This window comes from Corvus hawaiiensis, chromosome 4, assembly GCF_020740725.1.
Source record: "Corvus hawaiiensis isolate bCorHaw1 chromosome 4, bCorHaw1.pri.cur, whole genome shotgun sequence".
Taxonomy (NCBI): Eukaryota; Metazoa; Chordata; class Aves; order Passeriformes; family Corvidae; genus Corvus; species Corvus hawaiiensis.
The window spans coordinates 77414683-77435388 of record NC_063216.1 but is presented as its reverse complement, the minus strand read 5'-3'; the positions used below and the strand labels follow the sequence as shown (position 1 = coordinate 77435388).

At 48.3% G+C, this 20706-nt stretch overlaps 1 protein-coding gene across 3 annotated transcripts in view; it reads left to right on the top strand.

The window, feature by feature from the left end:
* PLXNA4 (plexin A4) overlaps window positions 1–20706 on the top strand; it is a 430780-nt gene that overhangs the window by 322272 nt on the left and 87802 nt on the right. For all 3 annotated transcript variants that reach the window (XM_048300844.1, XM_048300841.1, XM_048300842.1), the window contains exons 9-10: window positions 391–505; window positions 15412–15612. In XM_048300844.1, coding sequence (XP_048156801.1) covers window positions 391–505; window positions 15412–15612 — 316 coding nt within the window. The remainder of the gene's footprint in view (window positions 1–390; window positions 506–15411; window positions 15613–20706) is intronic.

Here is a 20706-nt window from a genome sequence, read left to right as displayed (position 1 = left end):
CCTCATCACCCTGATCAGAACTCACACCAATAAACCTGTGGGACACAGAACATTCCCTGCTTCATCTTTGGTTTTCTGGCTTTGGTACATCCCAGTTTGTCTCTGGCCTCTGTGTTGTGTGTGGGAGAATTAACCAGATGGGATTGTTGGTGCCCATGGCAATCAAAATACAATAAATATTTATTACTCCTCTAGCTGCAATGATATGAATCCAATCTAAATTATTTAATCATATGGGATATTTGAGAGGCCAGGGCATCCTGCCGGTGTTGGGTCAGTGCAAAGCCCATGTCCTCCTGCAAAAGCAATGTTATCCAGGCTGTATTTCCCTCTGGGAAGGGCTGTCAGGACCCTGCTGGCCCAGTGACTTCTCTCTGTCTGTGTTTCCAGGTGCCTGTCGTGCGTGGAGAGCCCTTACCGGTGTCACTGGTGCAAGTACCGCCACGTCTGCACCCATGACCCCAGCTCCTGCTCCTTCCAGGAGGGACGAGTCAAGATGCCCGAGGTAGGCAGGGGCACAGGGAATGTGTCACGCATCTGGGATGCTCAGGGCTGATGTCACCTTGTCATTCCAGGAAGCCTTCTCCACCTCCAGTCCCACCCTTTCCCTTCTCTGCTTCCCCTGCCCTCTCCCTTTGCAGGGATCTCCTCTCCCCTCTGCTCTTCCAGAGCCCCAGGGAGCTGCTCCCTCCCTCCTACACACCACAGGGAATGTGTAACCTCAGAAAGCCGTCACGAACTCCTGGCACCTATGGTCTGGGAGGGATGGAAACACTGCTCATGCATCTCCTCCAGGAGAGAAGGAGGTTACCTACCCCAGGCTGCTGAGATCTGGGGAGGATTTAGGGCTTTGGCCATGGGGTCAGTAGGTTCCAGCTGTATTTGGAACACCTTTGGGGCTTTGTGGGTTTGGTGCCTAATGGCAAGTGCATCCAGCTGCCTCCAGATGAGGCCAGGGGGTGCCTCATTGGCACTGACTGAGCTGAACTGGAGCTTGGGGCTTGATACAGAGCTGCAAATGCTGCCTGGCTGGTGGTGTAACCAAGGAGCCCTTGGAGGCAAGTGGAGCTCAGGAGAATACAAATAGGAAGTCTCTTAATTCCCTCCTGGTCCCACATGTAGTGTCTTCATACTCCTGTGACATCCCCATTCCCTCCCACCCCTTCTGTAAATGCTGGTTGAGCTGTCACATTTGTGCTGGTTGAAATGTTCTGCATCAGATGTCCTGACCTGCTCTGGCACTGCGAAAAGCCATAAATACTCATGAGTTCTCCATCCACCAGGTTCAGGATTTTCTGTAAAACTACTGGAAAATGCTGAGGAGCTGGACGGTTTGGCACCCTCTCCTTGGTGGTGAAGGGGTGAGGAAAGGCACCCAGGGTTATCCCAGCCAGAGAGGCCCTACTCCCTCTCATAGAGCCTTGTCACACTTTGGCCAGTCCTGCTGGCCACAGGTTTCTGTCCCTTCCGCTCCAGGCACTGTAGGAACCTCATCCTGCTGAGTAGGATCCCCTGGGACACTTTGCCTCAGTTTTCCACTGTGCAATGTCACCACCACCACCACTGCTCTCCTCTGGTGTGCCTCACGTACCAAGGACCCGCCTTCCCAGCTCCCACCTCTCCTCTCCTCCAGTCTCCTCCCCAAGTGAGGTGCCTACAAACCTCAGTGCATCTCCTGATCCATCAGGGAGGAGATCAAGAGAGTTATCCCAGTTTCTTAGGGAAGGGACAGGGGATGGCACAGCCACTGGTCTTTATCTTCTCCAAGGTGTTGCTCTGCAGAACTGGGGAGGAGGCAGAAACTCATCAAATGCTGCCTGTTTTATCTTTATCACCTCCCTTCTAGTTCTGTTTCTGAAAGATGTCCTCTTCAGGAGACAGCTCCATTCTGAGGGGCTTTGTCTGTCACTAGAGTTTGCTCTTTGTCCCTTCTACCCTCTTCAACAGAGAATTTCCTGCTAAGCTTTGTGTACTCCCTTTCTGATCTTGAAAAAGTGAGATTTTCATGGCAGCAGGAAGAGGCACAAACCTGACCTTGGAAAGCCACAATTGATCTACAAGGCAATGGCAGTATCATGCAACACATGGATGTTACACAGGTCATTGCTAACGGGGGCTACAGCAGCTTTTTGCCTTCTCTGGGCACAAATGGGATCTCATTTCCCTGGGATACAACATTTGGAATGATCTGCTAAGCTCAGGATCTGGTTTTGCTGTCTGCTCCACAGAGGAAGAACTGGAATGACAAAATCTGCAAGGATAAAGGCCTTGAAACCCCCAAAACTTTCAGAGCTTGCTCTGTGCCTGGCAATGTGAGAAATGCCCTGCAGCTTCAGGGCCCTTCTCGTTCCCTCTGTGTGTTTGTGCCTCTCAAGGGCTGGGCAAGGATGGCATCACAAGTGCACTGAGACAAGCAGATTTACAATCACTCTGTGGCCAGAAAGAGTTTTTGTTTTTTTGGTCAAATGGCACTTTGAACATCTATCTCCCACACTTGAAAAGCCATCTTCTCACTGGCTCACCACTCTCATTGAATCTTCCACTGCCTATTTTTTACTGTCATCAGTAACTCAACCATTTTCTGTCCTGTGCACTTGCCTATTTGTTGAGTGGGTTCTCTGAACAATAGAAACCATTCAGTACCTTGACAAAGCCAAGCCTGGCTCCTCTTTGCCAACCCAGACCTTCACCTGGCTCCTGGTGATGCAACGTGACCCACGAGGTTGTCAGGCCCCAGGTCTGCTCCCATCTTCAGCAGTGCTCAGAGTGCACCCTCACCTTGAGTGACTCTATTTTTGCTGGCCTCTCATCTCCATTTTCCTTTCAGTCTTTCCTCTCCCAGCATTTAGAGCCCTGGAGGGTGAGGAGAGGGAAGGTTTTGCCACTACCCAGGCGTGAGTACCAGCTAAGCTGGAAAATCTTGAGGAGGTGCTGATGGGAAGCGTGGGGTGGTTGGACCATCCCATTTGTCTCTTCATGATTTTGCTGAGCAGATTAACTTGGGCATCTTCCCAAAACAAATACTGGTGTTACTCTGTCACATGGACCCATGCCAGAAACTCCCTCCCTCTGGAGTCATCACTGCTGGCACACCAAGCCTTCACCCTCCTCCTCACCACAGCCTTCACCTTCTCTTGCTACACCCACCCTCAGGTGATTTTTTTCCTCTGTTTGCCTGTACAACATCTTGCCATCCTGTGGGAAGAGGTTTCCCACTCTCCAGATGGCCTGGGCTGCAAATGGGCTCGTTGGGCTGGCACCCCTCAGCCCTGGGCCAGTCTGGAGTGCTCTGAAAGGGAGCCTTGGGTCCTCCTGACTCCATCATCTCCTTAGGATGCCTCACAGGTTTCTGGGCTCCCACAGGCTCAGCCTTTAATTTAGGCTTTGTTCACGTTCTCTGAGAGGATCTTGGGATTTTTGCTTTTATTTCCTTGTAGTATGAATTGCCAATTAGTGCAGGATGCTGGATGAATTTGGGACTGATCCAGAGGGACAGCAGAAAGGCTTTGGCTGCAACCCACATTGTCCAGAAAATGCTGTTACCTGCCATCCAAGGGGAGCCTTTGAACTGCCCCCTGGATAGCTGGGACCAGCCAGCCCCAGGCTGGGAAAGGCAAAACAGCCCGAGATGTAGAAAGGATAGAAAGTGCCTGTTCCCTCTCCATGAACACAGGGATACAACTTTCTTACCTGCCACTTGTCAGGCGAGTCGGTTCTGTCTGTGACACATCTGGATCAGCCACTCTGGGAGCCTTGGGAAAGCCCATGTTTGCTCCAGTGAGGAGCTCCAGCTCAGTCATAAAGCAGGAGTATTTACGATTATGGCACTGATCTTAATCACAGAGGGTTCATGATGTCCCCAGATGATTTGTGGAAGAAATACTTCACCTTGGCGTGTAATTTCCCTTTACAGCAGGTTTTTGAAAGCCAGGCCCACTCGCTTGAAATATACTGAGTGACTTCTTGCTTTAGAAAGGGGAGCCAATATTGTTACAGAGGCAGGAAGGGAAAGCATGAGGGAGAAAAGGACATTTTAATACTGAAGTGGGTTGCTGTTGGTGCTGCTGTTGTTCCTCCCAAAGAGCTGATGACAAAAGTGCAGGGAATTAGTCCCAGAGAGAGAAGGGAGTGGAATTTTTGGGTTTTTTCTTTGCCATCCTCTCTCTGCTTCAGAGTCTGAGCACAAACCATGGCATTGCAGATTCACACACTGAAATCAGCCCTTCCCTGACACAATCACCAAGCAAGAGAGCTCAGCCACTTCCTTCTGTAAATGGGCAAGACAGTCAACAAGAACTGGGGGGAAACTGAGGCAAGAGGTGTAAAATGATTGATCTGAGGGTCTCCAGTGTGACAGAGGCTGTAGAAACAACACCTGTCTCCTGATATCAATTACCCAATGCTGGTTGCATCATCTGTCTTGTCTCCTGGATCTGCTCTGATCTAGGGAGTAGTTTTCATGTCAATATTTCTGTACAAGGATGGGATGCTGGGGTAGCCTGCTCAAGTTGATGGGATAAAGGAATAAATCTTTTATTTGTGCCTTTTTCTTGAAGATGAACATTATCTTGTTCCAGGCCTTGCAAGGATTTTAGCTTTGTGTAAGGGAAAAAGAGGGGGAAAAATGGCAAAAGCCAAAAGCAAGCCTAGATAACAAATCTATTATTCACCAGGTTTAACAGATACATAATCATTTAATTACCTTGAAGGAGGTTTTCATCTTTCCCTGCTCAGCCGACATGTGTGTGCGTGTGTTTTTCTTCCTTCCCCAAACAAGCCTTTCATTAAAAGGATTTTCATCTGCTGCCTAAAAAGAGAAGAGAAGAAAAGATCTCGCACCGAGGTGTTTTATGTCAAGTTGTACGTGCTAATGACAGCAAAGCCCACATAAAAGGAACAACTGCTTCAAACATTCATTTGTCAGGAGCAATGGGGAGCCCTGTGAGCCGCAGGCTGGAGAGCAGCTGCCGAGGAGCAGAGCCCCGCTTTGCCCAGGGTTTGCTCCTGCCTTGTGCCAAACCACGAGCTGTCCTGGTGGTCTCCACCACCACTGCAGTGATTTAGCTCTGCCTGGCTATTGGTCCTGCTTGGGAAGGTGTTTGTTGGGAAACAGGGTGGAAGGAAGGGGGAAAAAGGAAGGTGGAGAGTGGTGATGACAGCTCACGCTGAAGTGATGGACATCTAAGAAGCATTTGGATAATGTCCTTAAGAACAGGCTTCAAATTTTGGTCATCCCTGAAGTGGTCAGGCAGTTGGACAGGATGCTGGTTGTAGGTCCCTTCAAACTGAAAATATTCTATTCTTTCCTATTCTATTCTATTCCATCCTATCCTATCCTAATTTATTTGTATTAATGCCCATGTCTCCTCATCATGGACTTCACAGTAAACTCAGCATTCTCCATCCTGCTGCTCCCTCTCAGTGTGACTCAGAGAGGACTTTGCCCCAAGGTCTCCAAAACCCAGACAGGTTTCCAGGCCCTCCAAATGTCCTCTTTTGTCCCATTTTCAAGGTGCAGAAGGAAGTCACAGCACCCACCTCCTCCCAAAATGCACCCCAGTGAACTGGGTGGCTGCACTGGGGAGGGGACAGAGGACCTGCTGGGCCATCAGGTGACCGTGGACAACTCCTTGCTCCCTTGCATCAAAAACCCTTCTGATGATGCATCTTCAGCTGTTGCTGTGGCAACTGCTCGATTTCCATCCCTCTCCTCTTTCCAGCTTCACTTAACCCATCTGGAGAGGCGACTGCTGGAAGCCTCGGCCCCTGCTCAAATGAACGCACCTCTCCTTTCTCAGGGGCTGTAATGACAGCTCCAGTGAGGCCAACCCCAGAGCTCCAAACCCTTTCCTGGCTTGTCAGTAATCCCCTCATTTATCCTGGCACCTGTCTGTCATTAAGGGGAGGGTGTGAGGTGGAGTTTCTATGGCAACTGCAGGCTGCCTTCCAGTGCTGTGAGCAGGCAGGGACACCGGCAGCCACCCCATGCAGGTGGGATCTGCACACATTTCGTGGCACCTGCAGCAGAGGGGGTTGGCGTTTAGCATCTATTTCACCCTTAGGAGGGTTTCCAAGCACGTGGGATGGAGTTCAGTCTGCTCTGCATCATGTCCAGCGGAGGCAGAAGTAATCCAGGAGGAGGCTGCAGCTGATGGTTTGGATCCAGCTGTGCCTTGGGACTCCTGGTGGTTTGGCATTTCAGCCTGTGGCATTTCAGCTCCCATCCGTCATTACAAGCCCTTTCCCAGAAAAGGAGATGTGTCCTGTACCGGGTACATCCTCTTCAGAGGGGGTGCTTCAGATAATAATGGGAGGAAATTAAACACAGAAATTGGAGGCTGGACAAAAAGCCTCCCCCTTGTTCATGGAGTCTTGTTAGAGCATGAAAATACTGCTCAGAGCCAGTGTCAGAGCCACAGGTTTTATTTCAGCAGAGGAGAGTTGTATTTCTGACTCTGAGTTCACCTTTCCATGCCTCTGATTCCCTCACACCCTCTGATTTGGGTAAGCACTTCCAGTTAATAGGTGCTTGTACCATCCTTAGTTCCTGGAGCTGTGATCTCACAGTGGGGGCTGCTCATGAGAAGCCTTTGAGCATGTACAAACAAATTAGATAATTTGCTGTTGTTTGCCAGTCACAGTGACTTGCACTGAGGTGAAGAAGAAGATGAGTGTGAAGTGGCTGCTTCTGTTATTTTTGGCTATCTTTTGCCATCTCTGAGCCTTTCTGCCCTGCAGTCTTTCAGCTGGCAGGGGAAAAGGCTGGTAACATGTTCCATTTCTGCAGTAACTTTTAGCAGGGTTTCAGAGATTTATTGTTTCATAGAATCATAGACTGGTTTGGGTTGGAAAGGACCTTAAAGTTAATTTTGTTCCGACCCCCTGCCATGGGCAGGGACACCTCCCACTATCTCAGGGTTCTTCAAGCCCCATCCAACTTGGCCTTGGACACATCCAGGGATCCAGGGGCAGCCACAGCTTCTCTGGGCAACCTGTGTCAGGGACTCACCACCCACAGAATAAATAATTTCTTTTTGATATACATCTCATGTATCTAATACCTAATCTATTTCTGATAATTACGGTGGTGGATCTGCAGGAAATCTGTCCTGGTGCCCAACAGCTCCATCTCATGTCCCCTCGTTGAGACCTTCAACCAAACCACCACAGGAACTGAGAAATGATGGAAAAAGGCTTTTCTGAGAGCAGTTCATCCTACCTTAATGTGCATCTTGTTTTCTTAGAGCTCAGCCTCACCTTGTGAGTGACTAATCAAGGATCCGCTCGTGTGATTTCGAGGAGCAACTCAGGGAGCTTGGTCAGAATGAGAGATATGAGAAACATCTGACACTGAGTACTGTGTCCCCGCTGTTTTTCATAACAGTTGGGCTGCTCATCTTTGTCATGCAGGATTATCTATCCCACAGGACACAGTGATCTCAGAATGCAGCAGGGTAATGTTCATCTGTCCCCGCCAACACAGCATCCTTGAAAAAACACCAGGAAGAGCTTATGTTGTTTTGAAAGCCTAGCTCAGTGCAGTGCCATTGTAATGCCTCAAGTGGCTAGAGGGTTTTCTGGCTCTCTGGATATCTGTCAGGACTGCTGGGATGCCTGTGGCATCCTGCAGTCCAAGGGAGGAAGGACAATTCCCCATTCAGACAGTCCAGGGTGATGTCTTGGCTGGGAAGCCAAAAGATTTCGCTTATCTCCATTGTATCATCAGCTGCATTCACTGCTTTGGGGCCTGGCCAAGGAGAAACATTCTCAGGATGTTGAGGCTGCAGATAAGAGGTGAGGCTGGAATGTGTCTCCTGCCTTGCTTGGGGCACCTCCGGGAGGCTGAGCCCACACCTTCCTTCCCTGCCTTGTGTTTGAGCATGAGTCCATTTGCTTTGGCTTGGGTGTTATCTCATGCTGTCATGGATCTCGGGGAGGGGGAGGATGATAAGAGCCGTGATATCATGGTCTTGACCTTCCCACTGTGGAAGCCAAACTAGGATGACTTCCTGGGCTTCTGTCCTGGTTTCTGAAGGAAGTGGGTTTGCATCAATGTGACCTCTGTACAACCTCCAGCCCATCTGTTCCTCTGTCTCCTCTGTTCACTTCCAATCTCATTGGCCATTTTTGGCCTCATTGGGCCAAAGTCTGGAGCTCTCAAAGTTCCAGAGAGTCTGGAGTTCTCAAGTTCCTACTGACTCTGTAAAAATGCGCAGCTTAAGAGGAGAAATAGACTTTCAGTCCTCTCTTAGGAAGAAAGTGCTACACCTTGGGTTCAACCCTCGTTAGACCCCAGAAATCCCCATGTGAGAGTGTTGTCATGGGAATGCCTCTCACTTCTGAGGAATTCTTAGTTGGATAATGTCCCTTACGTGTGCAAAAGCCATTTCTTGGCACTGGTTAATACTGAACTTCATTGAGGAGTGGCAGTTCAATGTCATTATCATAGAATCAGAATGATTTGGGTTGGAAGGGACTTTTAAAATCACCTAATGCAACCCCTCTGCCATGGGCAGGAACATACACAAGAGTTCTTGTGAACTTCTGATAGAAGTCCTTATAGAAGGACAGCAGGCTGGCTGGGAAGGGTGCAGATTTATACAGTCATAATTAGAGAAAGAATTAATTACTGCTTTATGAGGTGCCTGTGCTCTGCTCCGTCCTTTCCACAGCTTTGCACAATCCAGTTTTCCTGTGTGAGTTATTTGGAGGAACTCTCTTACTTAATCAGGGTTTTCCTTTAACAAATGATGGATTGCCCAAGTAAATACATGGTTTTCTTGTCTCTTGCACATACACCACCTTCCTCAATGCTCATATTCATATTATTTTTGATTTCCAAACTCAGGAAACACCAAGACTGAGGCTGCTCACATATCCCCAGTAGCCTCTTTCCAGCGAGCAGATGGACCTCATGACAAAACCATCGACTATTTTTGTCACTAGTCCACTCCCCTAATCCAGTGACCAGAAGGCTCCTGCTCTCTGGATCATTACTTCTCCTTCTGAGAGTGTGTCAAAGCAGCAAAGGGCTGAAAGAAAGCTAATGTTGTGTCTCTATTTAAAAAGGATAAATGTGGCGCTTGGATAATTATGGCAGCCTGACCTTGATCCTCGTGAAATAATGGACCAGCTAAGAAAGACTCTATTAATAAAGAATTAAAGGAGGGTAAAATCATTAATGTTCATCAGCAGTGATGTGTGGACTGACTTCAGAGGGAGAATAGTCCTGGGTTAGGATCAAGCTCTCAACAGACCTGGGTCACTTCCCAGCACTGCCTGCGTGGCCTTGGGGGAATCCCTTTGCTCCCAATCACCAGGAGTGGGCAGTAAGCCGTGGGAGGGGAGGTTGGCTGTCTTCATTTAGATCCTGCTTTTGAGCAGCCGCTCTCTGGCAATCAGCATCACTCATCGCTCCCCAGCCTTCACAACCCCAAGGCCAGGGACCCAGGGCAGATAAGCTGATGATCTGCCCAGCAGTGGGGAGGCCCTGGAAGAGGTTTCATAGAGCAATTTTGGCTGTCCCATCCCTGGAAGTGTCCAAGGCTGAGTTAAAGTGACCTGGTCTAGTGAAAGCTGTCCCTGCCCATGGCAGGGGCCGGAATAAGATGATCTTTAATGAATGTCCCTTCCAGCTCAACCCATTTTATGATCTGCTGGTCTCCCTCCAGCTGTGGTATCTGTGCCCTAATCTGTGCCACCACTGAAATGTGCAGCTGCCAGAGCAGACAGGGCTGAAACAGGGCCAAACCTCTTCCCTAGCCTGGCCACCAGCCTCCAGGCCAACCACCTTTGCCAGGCACCAGAACCCCTTCCAATGCCTGACAAAAGAGAGCTGGAATTCGCTCCTGAGTGCGTGGAAGACTCTTAACTAGAAAGGAGCCACCAGAAGTGACAGAGATGCAAGGACTCAATTATTCCTTTGTTGTCTCTGCAGATGTTTACACTTCTCATAAATCCTGTTGCTTTCTCCTCATCAGCTGCCTTTAAAGTTTGGAGCATTTTCCTCATGTATTATTACTTTTGCTGTGCCAATAAATAAGCACACCATCAATCAAACTAACAACACTGTACACTTAGGAAGTGCAGATAAAATATATGGTGCATTAAAAAATTCTTTGACCGGGTGAGCTTTTTTCAGAGCTGGTTTGATTGCTGCTGGTGCCGATGTAAATTTGGGGGAAGTATATCCAGAAATTTATGGAGCTTGGATTCCTGCCTGCAAGGCATTGACCTGATTCCACTTTATAACATAATAATGTTCACCAGCACCGTTTGTGTAAATTTTAAATATAATTTTTACGACGCTAAGAATTAGTGGTATAATAATGTAAACACAACGTGGACTGTAACTCACCCCTTCTCCTCCGGCACTGGGGATGGAGAGCTCCTTGCTGCTTCCTTCTCCAGATTGTTCAGGATCTGGGAAGCTGTGCAGGAGTCTAAACCAGTTTGTAAGCCCTGGAGCCCTGGGTTTGCAGCAGCACAGGGTGGCTGCTAAACAAGCCTCGGGTGGTGACCCCGTGTGACTGTGCAGAGGTGTGAGAGAAAACTTCAGGCAACAGATTCCAGGCAGTCCCTGCTGCCTCTCATTTGTAAACTTGCTTTTTTCCTGCTTTTTATCCAGGTGAAATCGGATTTCTCCAGTCAATGAAATGTTAGGGGGGTTTTGCCTCTTTTTTGCCTGTTTTCTCTCTCCTTTTTCTCATTCCTTGCCTTCCTTTTCTTTCTCTTTCCTTGGTCTGTTTTTGTTTTGATGGTTTTTTTAATCTAGTTTAACTTACCGAGCATCCAGATGCTGTGGTCTAGATACCTTTATAAAAACCCAGTCCCTGCCTCTCAACTCTTACCCTCTTGACTTGATTACAGCAGAGTGGGCGGGTGACAAAGCCAGAGGGAATGCAGAGAAAACAGAACATTATAGCTCGGCAGAGCAGATGAACAAAAGATGTATTTATTTACGTAATATCTGAGTAAATAACATTCGGAGTTTCATTTCTTATGGGGCCCCAAAGGGCCTGAGTGAGTCAATCTTGGTCACCACCACTTAGATTCATTTTATAGTCTTTTTTTTTTCAGGCAAGATGGCTTGGATAAGGCACAAAGATGGTTGCTGGATGAGGGATATTGAAAGGAAAGTCTTAAAAATAAACTCCTAAAGTTGAGGATGGAGAAATGGATTTTAATGGCAGAGAAAAGAGGAACTGGATGCTTTGAGTAATGAAGGAATTAGTGCTGGCATGAAGTAATGAAGGAGTAATGAAGGAATTAGTGGTCTGTTCCTGAATGGAGGTGACTCTTACTCCTCTGGGAAAGGAAGAGTGAAAACCCATTGCCAGGGGCTGAGTTTATCTGGCCAGTGGTGCCTGCAATGCCCTCAGCATTAGGTGAGCTTTAGTTTCCTTCCATAGAAAGTGGAGATCCAGCCAATTCTACCAGGGATGATGAGGGAGGATTGCAAAGGAAAAGTTGGAAAGTTTCCCTCCCCTGAATGCTCTGTGTGACATGAGATGCACAAGCAGAGATGAGTGAACTGAGACACCAGCATAAGGTGGGAGCTGTTGGTAGGTGGGGGAGCTCATTGTATTAAACCTTCATGGATGTGTTCCCTGTTCCCATGTGGAATGCCTATCATCCAAAGTAGATAAAGCTCCTTTTCTACTGGAAAGTGGAAAACACTTTGATGCCTCTTTGGATCATAGTCCTGACCAAAAACAGCAATGGAGAGTGAAAGTGTGCAAAATAAGGTTGGAAGAAAACCTGTGCAGTATCACAAGGCTGTGAAATATCCCGACATGCCTTTTCCTAGGAGAGGAACTTGGGGTATTTGATCAGTCTCCAGCTTATACTGGGAAACAGCACAGTGAAACCTCCATGAAGTCGTAACTCGGGATGTATGAAGCACCATAAAGAAACCAAACCAATTAGTTCAGGGCTAAGACCACATGGCCTCAGAGAGCTCTCCTCATTCTCTTTAGCAGCATCCTCATGATGGCTCTCACTGGAGACTGGCTCGGACTCAGCTCTGATGAAGGCCATAACACACATGTGAGAGAAAAGGTCCTCATATTTCTGAGGCTTTATTATTCCTGCAAGCTACAACAAAACACATTTGCAGGCGCTCTATGAGGAGTTATAAATAAAGAAAATTAAACTACTATCGACCCAATGAGTACAACCCATTTCGTGCAGTGTTTTTGCTGCAAAAGCTCTCTGACTTGGTAATTGGCAAAATTTTGGTGATGTGAGGTGTGCATCGCTGCTGATACCAGTAATTGGCAAGGGTGGAGGATATTATTTTAAATGGACTGACTCATTTGAAAGCATTCAAGAACCAGAATGGAGCTACACACACAAAATGAATCAACAATTATTCTCTGGATTGGGAACCAGCTCCCCTTAGAGTCAGGCAAAAGGTTTAATTTATTATATATCAAAGGCAAAAAGGATGGGATTGTGCCTGTCCTTGCTGAAGTTGTTGGCAGTCTATGATTTTATTTCCCCTACATCCTGTGAGAACTGTATTTTTCTAGCCTAGGTGATGTCCACAGCAAAGGAGAAGGGTGAAGAGAAAGTGCCTCCACTGTAAAATGTCCAAGATAACTCTTTTTTACAGAGCCTTCTGCTTAGGACTGCTCTGGGCAGGTTGATGTTTTCCCCTCAAAACCACAAACCTGGCCATGCACCCAAAGCTTGACACAGGCTGCAAAATGAGTTCTGTGTTTGAATCTGAACCCACAGCCTGGTCCAAGCTCTGAGGTTTTATGCAGTACATCACCCAATGAAATTGCCTTTTCCCCTCCCCGTTTCAATTAGAAAGAACATTAGGTCAATCAGATAAAGCCACATTGGGAGGATTTCCTCTTTATGGCGCTTGCCTCTTCAATTATCTATAATGAACTTCCTCACAGCACTGCAAAGCTTTTTATATGCAAACGAACCCTGTTTTGGGGCTGCCTCAATCACGGCTTGTTAATGAACTTGAAACAAGTGTTATCGGAAAGGTTACAGCACCAGTGGTGGAGGGGAACGGGATAAAGCCACACAAGAAAGACCAGGCTGAAGAGCTGGGATTGGCCTGCAGGTAACAGAGTGGACTATCTCCAGCCTCCATCCTGCAGCCCCCATCAGAGGCTTTTCTCTTTGACAGACATCAAGTAAAATGCCCACTCCTGGGAAACGGCTGCTCGGCAGCAGATAGGGCTTTCCCATCCTCCTGCCCCACTGATTCCCTCTGCCAGTGCATCTCTCTCTCAACTCCTGGAGCTGGGGAGAAAAAAGACATGGAGAGGCTGTTGCCAAGGTCTTTTCTTGTGCCACAAGGAAGAGAGGCAGCTGAGGCAGAGGTGCCAGGAAATGTTGAGCAGGTGATGGGGAAGGGTCAGGGGTGTTGAAGCTTTAAGATCCCAAATGGTGTTTGCACCTGGTATCTGCTGGTGTAATCAGCACTGGAATCTCGTTAATGTAGCCTAAACCACCTCCTTCCCCAGGCCTTTTGGGCTTTTATAGGTCTTAAATCAGCCAGAATTATAGATTATGCCTCACTTTCTCGTGCTGAGTAGCTGCAGCGAGCCTTAATGCTGGTGTGCCGTGGTAGGGTATAGCCACTGAACCTGAGGTTGGGAGGACTTTCCTGATGGGCAAGCCTTGCTTTATTGCCAAGAAAAATATCTCTGTGACACTTTACACACTGTGTTTCAGCATTAGGAGTTCCCTGGAGAGGTTTCATCACAGGACAGAGCAGCAGTGAGAGCAGGGAGTGCTGGAGCAGGGTGTAGCTTCTCAATCCTCAACCCCCAAGAGTGCAGAGGGAGACAGGGGTAAAGTTCATCCCTGCATTGCAGTACCCCATGGGCTTTCCTCCTCCAACCCTTCCACCTCCCAGCCAGGTTAATGGGATGGCTTATTAAGCCTTGGCAGCACACATCAAGCCAGGCCTTGTGCCAGATTAGCTCAGGCCAAGAGCCACTGGATCCAAGGTGGTTCATCTCCACCCAGCTCCTGTGGCTGTGCTTGGCTGTCCTGGTTGTGGTGCCAGCCCGGGCAAGGCCTGTTGGAACCCATGATAGCTCACAGTTGCTTCCACCATGAGCATCACCCTGTAAGTGCAGATAAAAAAATCATCTCTCAGACTCCTCAGTCTGGCACCCCCTTAGGACAGACCCTCAGACACGCTTTGGGACTGGGGAAGGCTTCTGGACTCCACTGCAGGGATGCATTGGGTGGTTACTGGATTTTCTCCCTGCCCCTGGCCAGGGATGAGCTCACATCCTCCATGTGATGACTGCTGGTTCTTGTAATTCTGTCCCTGCTTGGTGTAACTACAGATGTTACACGTCTAATCCATTTCTTTATCTCCCTAAGCTATTTGCTTCACTAAGATGCTCCCACCATCTGCTCTAACAAGCTTCCAGGCTCTCAGAGAGCCATAAATTCCACTTTTGAACCCTTCAGTCCCTTTCCCTACTTTTCTGCCCCGGATCAATCATTTTCCTCTTGCCCACTCCTACAGTTCCCCATCTCTGCTGGCACCAGCTGGACCTGCCTATAACAGTGGGCAGGACAAGCAAAAGCTTCAGTAATTTCCTGAAGCACTGATGTCCCCCCAGCATCCATGAAAGGGACATCTTGCAGTTGCCTGACTGTGCTATGAAGAAGCAGAGCGTGGCCACTCTAACTAATTAAGCCATGCTAATTAATGAGACTTTGAATGCAGCCACCTGTGAGGCAGCTTTGGGTGCCCAGAGCTCACCTGTGTGAGAGACCCACGAAGAGACACCACCTTAGCAACACCCAGTTGGCAATGCTCCTTTTGTGAGCCAGTGGAAAACTTTTCCAGGGGATCTCCGTGCTTTGTGTGACAGCTGTTTATTGGCAGCTGGGTCCAGATCTCTGTAATGAATATTTTGTCCTCTTCTAAGCCAAAATAAACTCTCTTTTTGACATCCTTGACTCCATAGGTTCCAACAGGTCTTGCTGGCGCTGTGCCTTTTGTACAGTGGTGTGTTGGCTGTTGGGAAGTGAGGAATTATGCTCAGATTTTTGCTTTATTCACTTTTATCGTGGCATTGTGACGGGGTTAAATCCATGGATGGAATATGATTGCTTTTCCCATACCTAAATAAACGGAGCAGGTATTAAAAGGCACCAGAGGTGGCTTCCCTGGGTCCTGGAGGCTGAAATAAGCCAGGGAGATAGGAAAGGGCTGTCTGTGAAAGCAATCCTTCCTCACCTGTTCATCTGAGCCTTCCCAGGAATGCTCCTTGAATAGCCCTGTAATAAACCAGGGCCCAGGGAGTTGCAAAGGCTTCGTAATCAGGTGAACTGAGAAGGCTGGGAAGCACCACAGGACTCCACCTGGGGCTGGGAAACCCTTGTGCTGACTTGGAGTGCTGTCTGCTCTCTCCCCAGGACTGTCCCCAGCTGTTGCAGGCCGAGAAGATCCTGGTGCCCGTGGAGGTGATCAAACCCATCACGCTGAAGGCCAAGAACCTGCCCCAGCCACAGTCGGGCCAGCGGGGCTACGAGTGCATCCTGAACATCCAGGGCAGCGAGCAGAGGGTGCCAGCCTTGAGGTTCAACAGCTCCAGCGTGCAGTGCCAGAACACCTCGGTGAGCAAGGGGCTGCAGAGGGGCAGACGTGCCCACAGCACTGTCCCCAAGGGATCTGGGGTGGTGTCACAGCCTTTCTTATCTAATTGAGAGCACTGGAGTTGTTTAGTCTGGAGATAACAAGGATCAAGGGAGACCTTATTGCTTTCTACAGCCACCTGGAGGTTGTGGTGAGGTTTGGGTCAGGCCCTTCTCCCAGGCAACCAGCGACAGGACAAGGGGAAATGGCCTCAAGTTGTGCCAGGAGTGGTTCAGGTTGGATATCAGGAATAATTTCTTCACTGGAAGAGTGGTTAAGCATTGGAATAGGCTGAGGGCAGTGGTGGAGTCACCATCCCTGGAAGTGTCCAAAGGGGGTACAGACATGGCACTTCACAATATGGTTTAGTGGGCACAGGGGATTCAGCTGGAGGTTGGACTTGATGATCTTGGAGGTCTTTTCTGGCTTTAATGATTCTCTGGTTCCAAACACAGTCAGGGAAAGGCTGGCTGGTAGCTTGAAACTGCCCTTTTTTCTCCTTGGACTGGCTGGTGTCACCACTCAGTTGTTGCTTCTGTCCCTGGATCCCAGCACTCAGCTGGGCTGGAGCACCTCAGCCATGACCCACAGGCGTTAATATGGGCCTAACCTGCTCACATCCCCACAGCGCCACAAAAAGGGGTTCCAGTGGGAAAAAGGTGTTCATGTCAACATGAGAGTGAAGGGTGTTTTGGGGGAGTTTGATGATGGGACATATAAAACCCCATATAAACAGTCTGACGTGTGCCAGCATGTAATGGGTCAGAAAAAGGGTGAGATCACAGAATCCCAGAATGGTTTGGGTTGGAAAGGACTTTAAAGATCATCCAGTTCCAACCCCCTGCATGGGCAGGGACACCTTGCACTGGACCAGATTGCTCCAAATCCTATCCAACTTGGCCTTAGGCTGAGCTGAACCTTCCTCCAGCCCTCACATGCCCTTTGAGGAGACTCTGTGTCTCTACCCACCTCCATTTCCCCAGCTGCAGTGCAGGATCTGTGACTCTCCTTCCAGAGAACCTGTGTGAGTCACGACAGTGCTGTCACCACAGCAATGTCACTTTTGGGGACAAACACAATCACCTGCCAGCAGCCAGGAGCTGTGCCCACATGCAATGGAGGTCTCTGTTCCTCCGAAGGTTTCTCCATGAGATTCATGTCTCCAGGATATGCATTGAGTCGTTTTCATTGCTGCTACTACGAGATGATTTATTAGTCAAAGAGCTAATTACAGGCTTTCGCCACTTCACTGCAGCTCTGCCACTCCACGCTGGGCACTGCTTGTCACAACATATTCTGCTGCATTAAGCAGAGCTGAAGATTACAGGCAGTTCACACATTTTACATCTGTTGCAAACAAGCAACTTCACAACGATGCTCTTTTATTTGTTTCTTTGTCTCCCTCCCTTCCTTCTCTCCCTGGTTTTCATTACTGGTTAATGACCTGTGAGCATTCAGGTTTGAGGTTAAAAATGGATGGACTGGGAAGTTAAGGAGGTATTGCACTTTTTCTTTTAAAGTATTATTTTGAAATGGTGGAAGCTAAAGGGGGGAATTATATGGACATGGGCAGAGATCACATCTGTCCAAAGAGTCTTAGTGGGCAAGAGAGACATTTAATGACCCTTTAGAGTCACGAATTCTCTGGCACACATAGGCGTTAAGCATGAATTATCTCAGGATGGTTTTAAGCATAGCTGGGCTGAGCAGGAGAGTAACTTCAGCCAGCCTCAGCATCTGACTTTGCAGAACCCAACAAAAGACTGGTTTTGACAGGTAATGGTGATTATTCCCTGCATGCTCCAAGAAGTTGCCAGTGGCTGGGACCAAAGAAGTGAGGTTTGATGAGTCCCCAGATGGATTTGCTCATAGGATGCCTGAGTGCTGTGACAGCACCATTTTCACTTTAACGTCTGTTTTCCTAAGCCAGAACACTCAAGGCTCTGCCAGAGCTTCGGAGGGTGACAGGGCTGAGCCTCAGGCTTGTGCCAAGGCACTCCATGACCTCGCTGCTGAGTGTTGTCTGCAGGATGCTTGTCCTGTGTTTGGTGGTGGCTCAAGTGGATCTCTTTCTTCTCCAGGGAGAGAGGTTCATTTGGGAATAAAATCAACTCTTTTCTATCCTCTTTCTGCCTCTGCTCTCCCTCTGTGCTCTCCTTTTCCTCTCCCTCTCTTTCCTTCTCTTTCCTTCTCTTTGCTTCCCTTGTCTTTCCTTTTCTCCCCTTTTCTTCCCCTTTCTTTTGAAGGAGCTTTGACTCTTTGATTTGAGTTCTTTCTTCTTCTTCTTCTTTTTTATTTTCCCTGAGAAATGTTATTTCATTGTTGCTCGGAATTTGCCAGACACTGAGAGAAAGAGATGTGGAAAGGGAGAGCCAGACAAAAGAAAGCAACATTCAGAGAGATACAAAAAGGCAGCAGAGAAGCCCTGGCTGTTTGAGCAGGTGGCAGAGGACACAGACAATAGGGAAGGAGTGCTGGAGATCTGTCTCCATCATGATTATTTCCTTCCCTGCCAGAATTAGCATTCAGGCTGGAGCTGCTGCGATACAATGAGCCTCTGCTCCGGGGGTCACCTGGCTTTGGAAAGAGCTGTCTGAGCCTGTTTGCAAATTGAACCAACCCCCTCTGACAGAGCTTTTTTACTCAGCAGAGTTGCTGGAGGAGGCACTGAATGTAGCACCTGCATTGCAGGCTTGGAGAAGGTCCAAGGGAGGGTGGGAGGACGTGCTGTGATGGTGTGTCCCTGAAGGGATGCTGTCCTGCCAGCAGAGCTTTCTGTTGGTGCTGCATGCTAGACTAAGCAATTAGTCCTGGCTTGTTTTCCAGCAGGAGCCTCAAAATCTGCCCCCTCCCATCTCACACGAGGCACCCAGGAGCTCAAATTTGCCACTCACAGAAAAAATTTTTCAAAATGCTGGATCTTTCCTACTTTCACACAGGATGGAATCAGGAAAAGAGCCTTAACTTTGTCTCTGCATTTCCTGATCCCTCAAGATTTACACCAGAGGTCGGAACCAGCTTAAACACCTTTTCTAAGTGGCTACAGCTTCAGTTAAAGATGCTCTAAGGTCACCCAGGTGTGACCAGTCTGTCTGTCAGTAATGTCACATCCTGCACTGACGGTCCCTGGGTGCTCAGGCCAGTCAGGAGCCAGATCTGCCTCTCTCCCTGTCTTTCCCAGAGATATCTCATTTGATAACAGCAATAAGTCACTGAAGGCAGCACCTTTTGGGACAATTATTGTTCTTGTCAAGTGGTTTGAGACTCTCAGCTCTGGGCTTTGTCCTCTGTCACACCAGCCAAGGCATGCAATTATCACTCAGAGGGACTCTTCCTGCCATTCCTTATTGCACTCGTGATAGCTCTGCCAACAGCCTGGACACGGAGCGATGGCAGGGGATGAAAAGCAGGGGAGCTAAGGAGACATATAAATAAGTAAAAATGCCATCAGGAATGGCTGAAACTGCTGGATGTATCAGGGCAGAGAGCAATCTTCCCAGTGGGAAGCAGTGGGAGCCCCAGCACTCGCAATCAGCCCAAAATGATCAGCCTTTGGCCTGAGGAAGAGGGAGACAGGGAGGGATGACCCACCCGAGCATGCCATGATCAGTGCCATCACCTGCTTCAGCGGCTGATCCCACATCCTGGCTTGGTTCCTGCCCACCCCTGGCCTTGGCACACCCTGATTCCCAGCAGCAGAATCCCTGCTGATGATTTTGTCTCAAATTCTTCACAGGTCTGTGTGCTGCGAGACCCGAGGTGATGCAGCTGAAAGCGCTGCGTGGCTTAGGGACAGGAGAGCAAGTCTGTTCTATTTGTCACATCATCGCACTTTAGCAAGGGATCTCAGTGGCATTTGACTCCTTGGTGTGGCTCACAGTGAAGGGAGTGCTAAAATAAAAATCCAATAAAAAGCAGAGCTGAGAAAAAAAATGAGGAGCTATTCGCAGAAATCTTGGGAAAACACAGTTATGGGTGGCCAAAAGACACGCACAGGGCTGTGAGCTGTGGAATCAGGGAATGGTTTGGGTTGGAAGGGAACTTAAAGATCATCTAGTTCCAAAACTCCCACCAGGAATGTCATCCTTGGGCATCCACTTCCCTAATTATTATTTATCTACATTTAAATGAAAGAGAAACTCCAATAATCACATGGACTCTGTTGGCCTGGGTGGTACCCAGACAAAAAAATTCAGTTCCAGCTCCGGGAAGCAAAGAATCCAGGGAGAGAGAATGACTGCGAGCAAGAAGTTTTCTGCCTTTTTTTATGGCTGGAAAATTGATGCAAAGAAAGATTAAATGATTTGCACAGGATCAAGAAAGGAATTTGGTGGGAGAGCCAGATACAGGAATCAATCCCCAGATCTGAGCTCTAATCACAAAATGGTGTTGGGGAAAACAGACCAACACTAAAATTCTGGTAAAATTCTGTAGAAGTTTCCCCACTATTGGACATGTTTGAGGTACAAAGGGGAGATACCATTAAACCACTCTGGATTTATCATTCTAAGTGTGCTCAAGCCAAATCACCAAAGAGCAGGATGCTGCAAGTGGTCAGGCATGGATATGGATTTGCACAAACTGCAGGAGTGTCTGATACTACTGGAGAGTTTAAGAGGCAAAAAAAGGATACTTGGGAGTTCCAAACATTGCTCCTGTGAATTACAACAGGTCCTTCTAGCAGCTTTTTGGCATTTCCTGAGGAGAGCCAGTCTGTGTTCCAGGCAGCACAGCCTTTCCTTCTCATCTGGGTCCCCAGATTGCCCATAATATTCTGCTTTGATTAGATTCTTGTGATTAGAATCCAGATTGGTCAGACTTAGGGGTGGGATTTACATCTTCTGGGATGTTTTGCCTGTGTTGGAGGTAATTGTGCAAGGAAAGGTGGAGAGACAAACCCTGGTGGTATGAACACTTCTCAGGAGTGTCTGGGAAGCTCTGCTCTCCTGGAGATCGATGCTCCAGCCCTTTTTTCTCCCCTGAAACACATTTCCATCTTATTGTCATGGCTGAGCGAGTCCTTTTCAAAGGCTCCTGTTGAGTTCAATGGGCTTTGAAGAGGGGTCACAATGAGC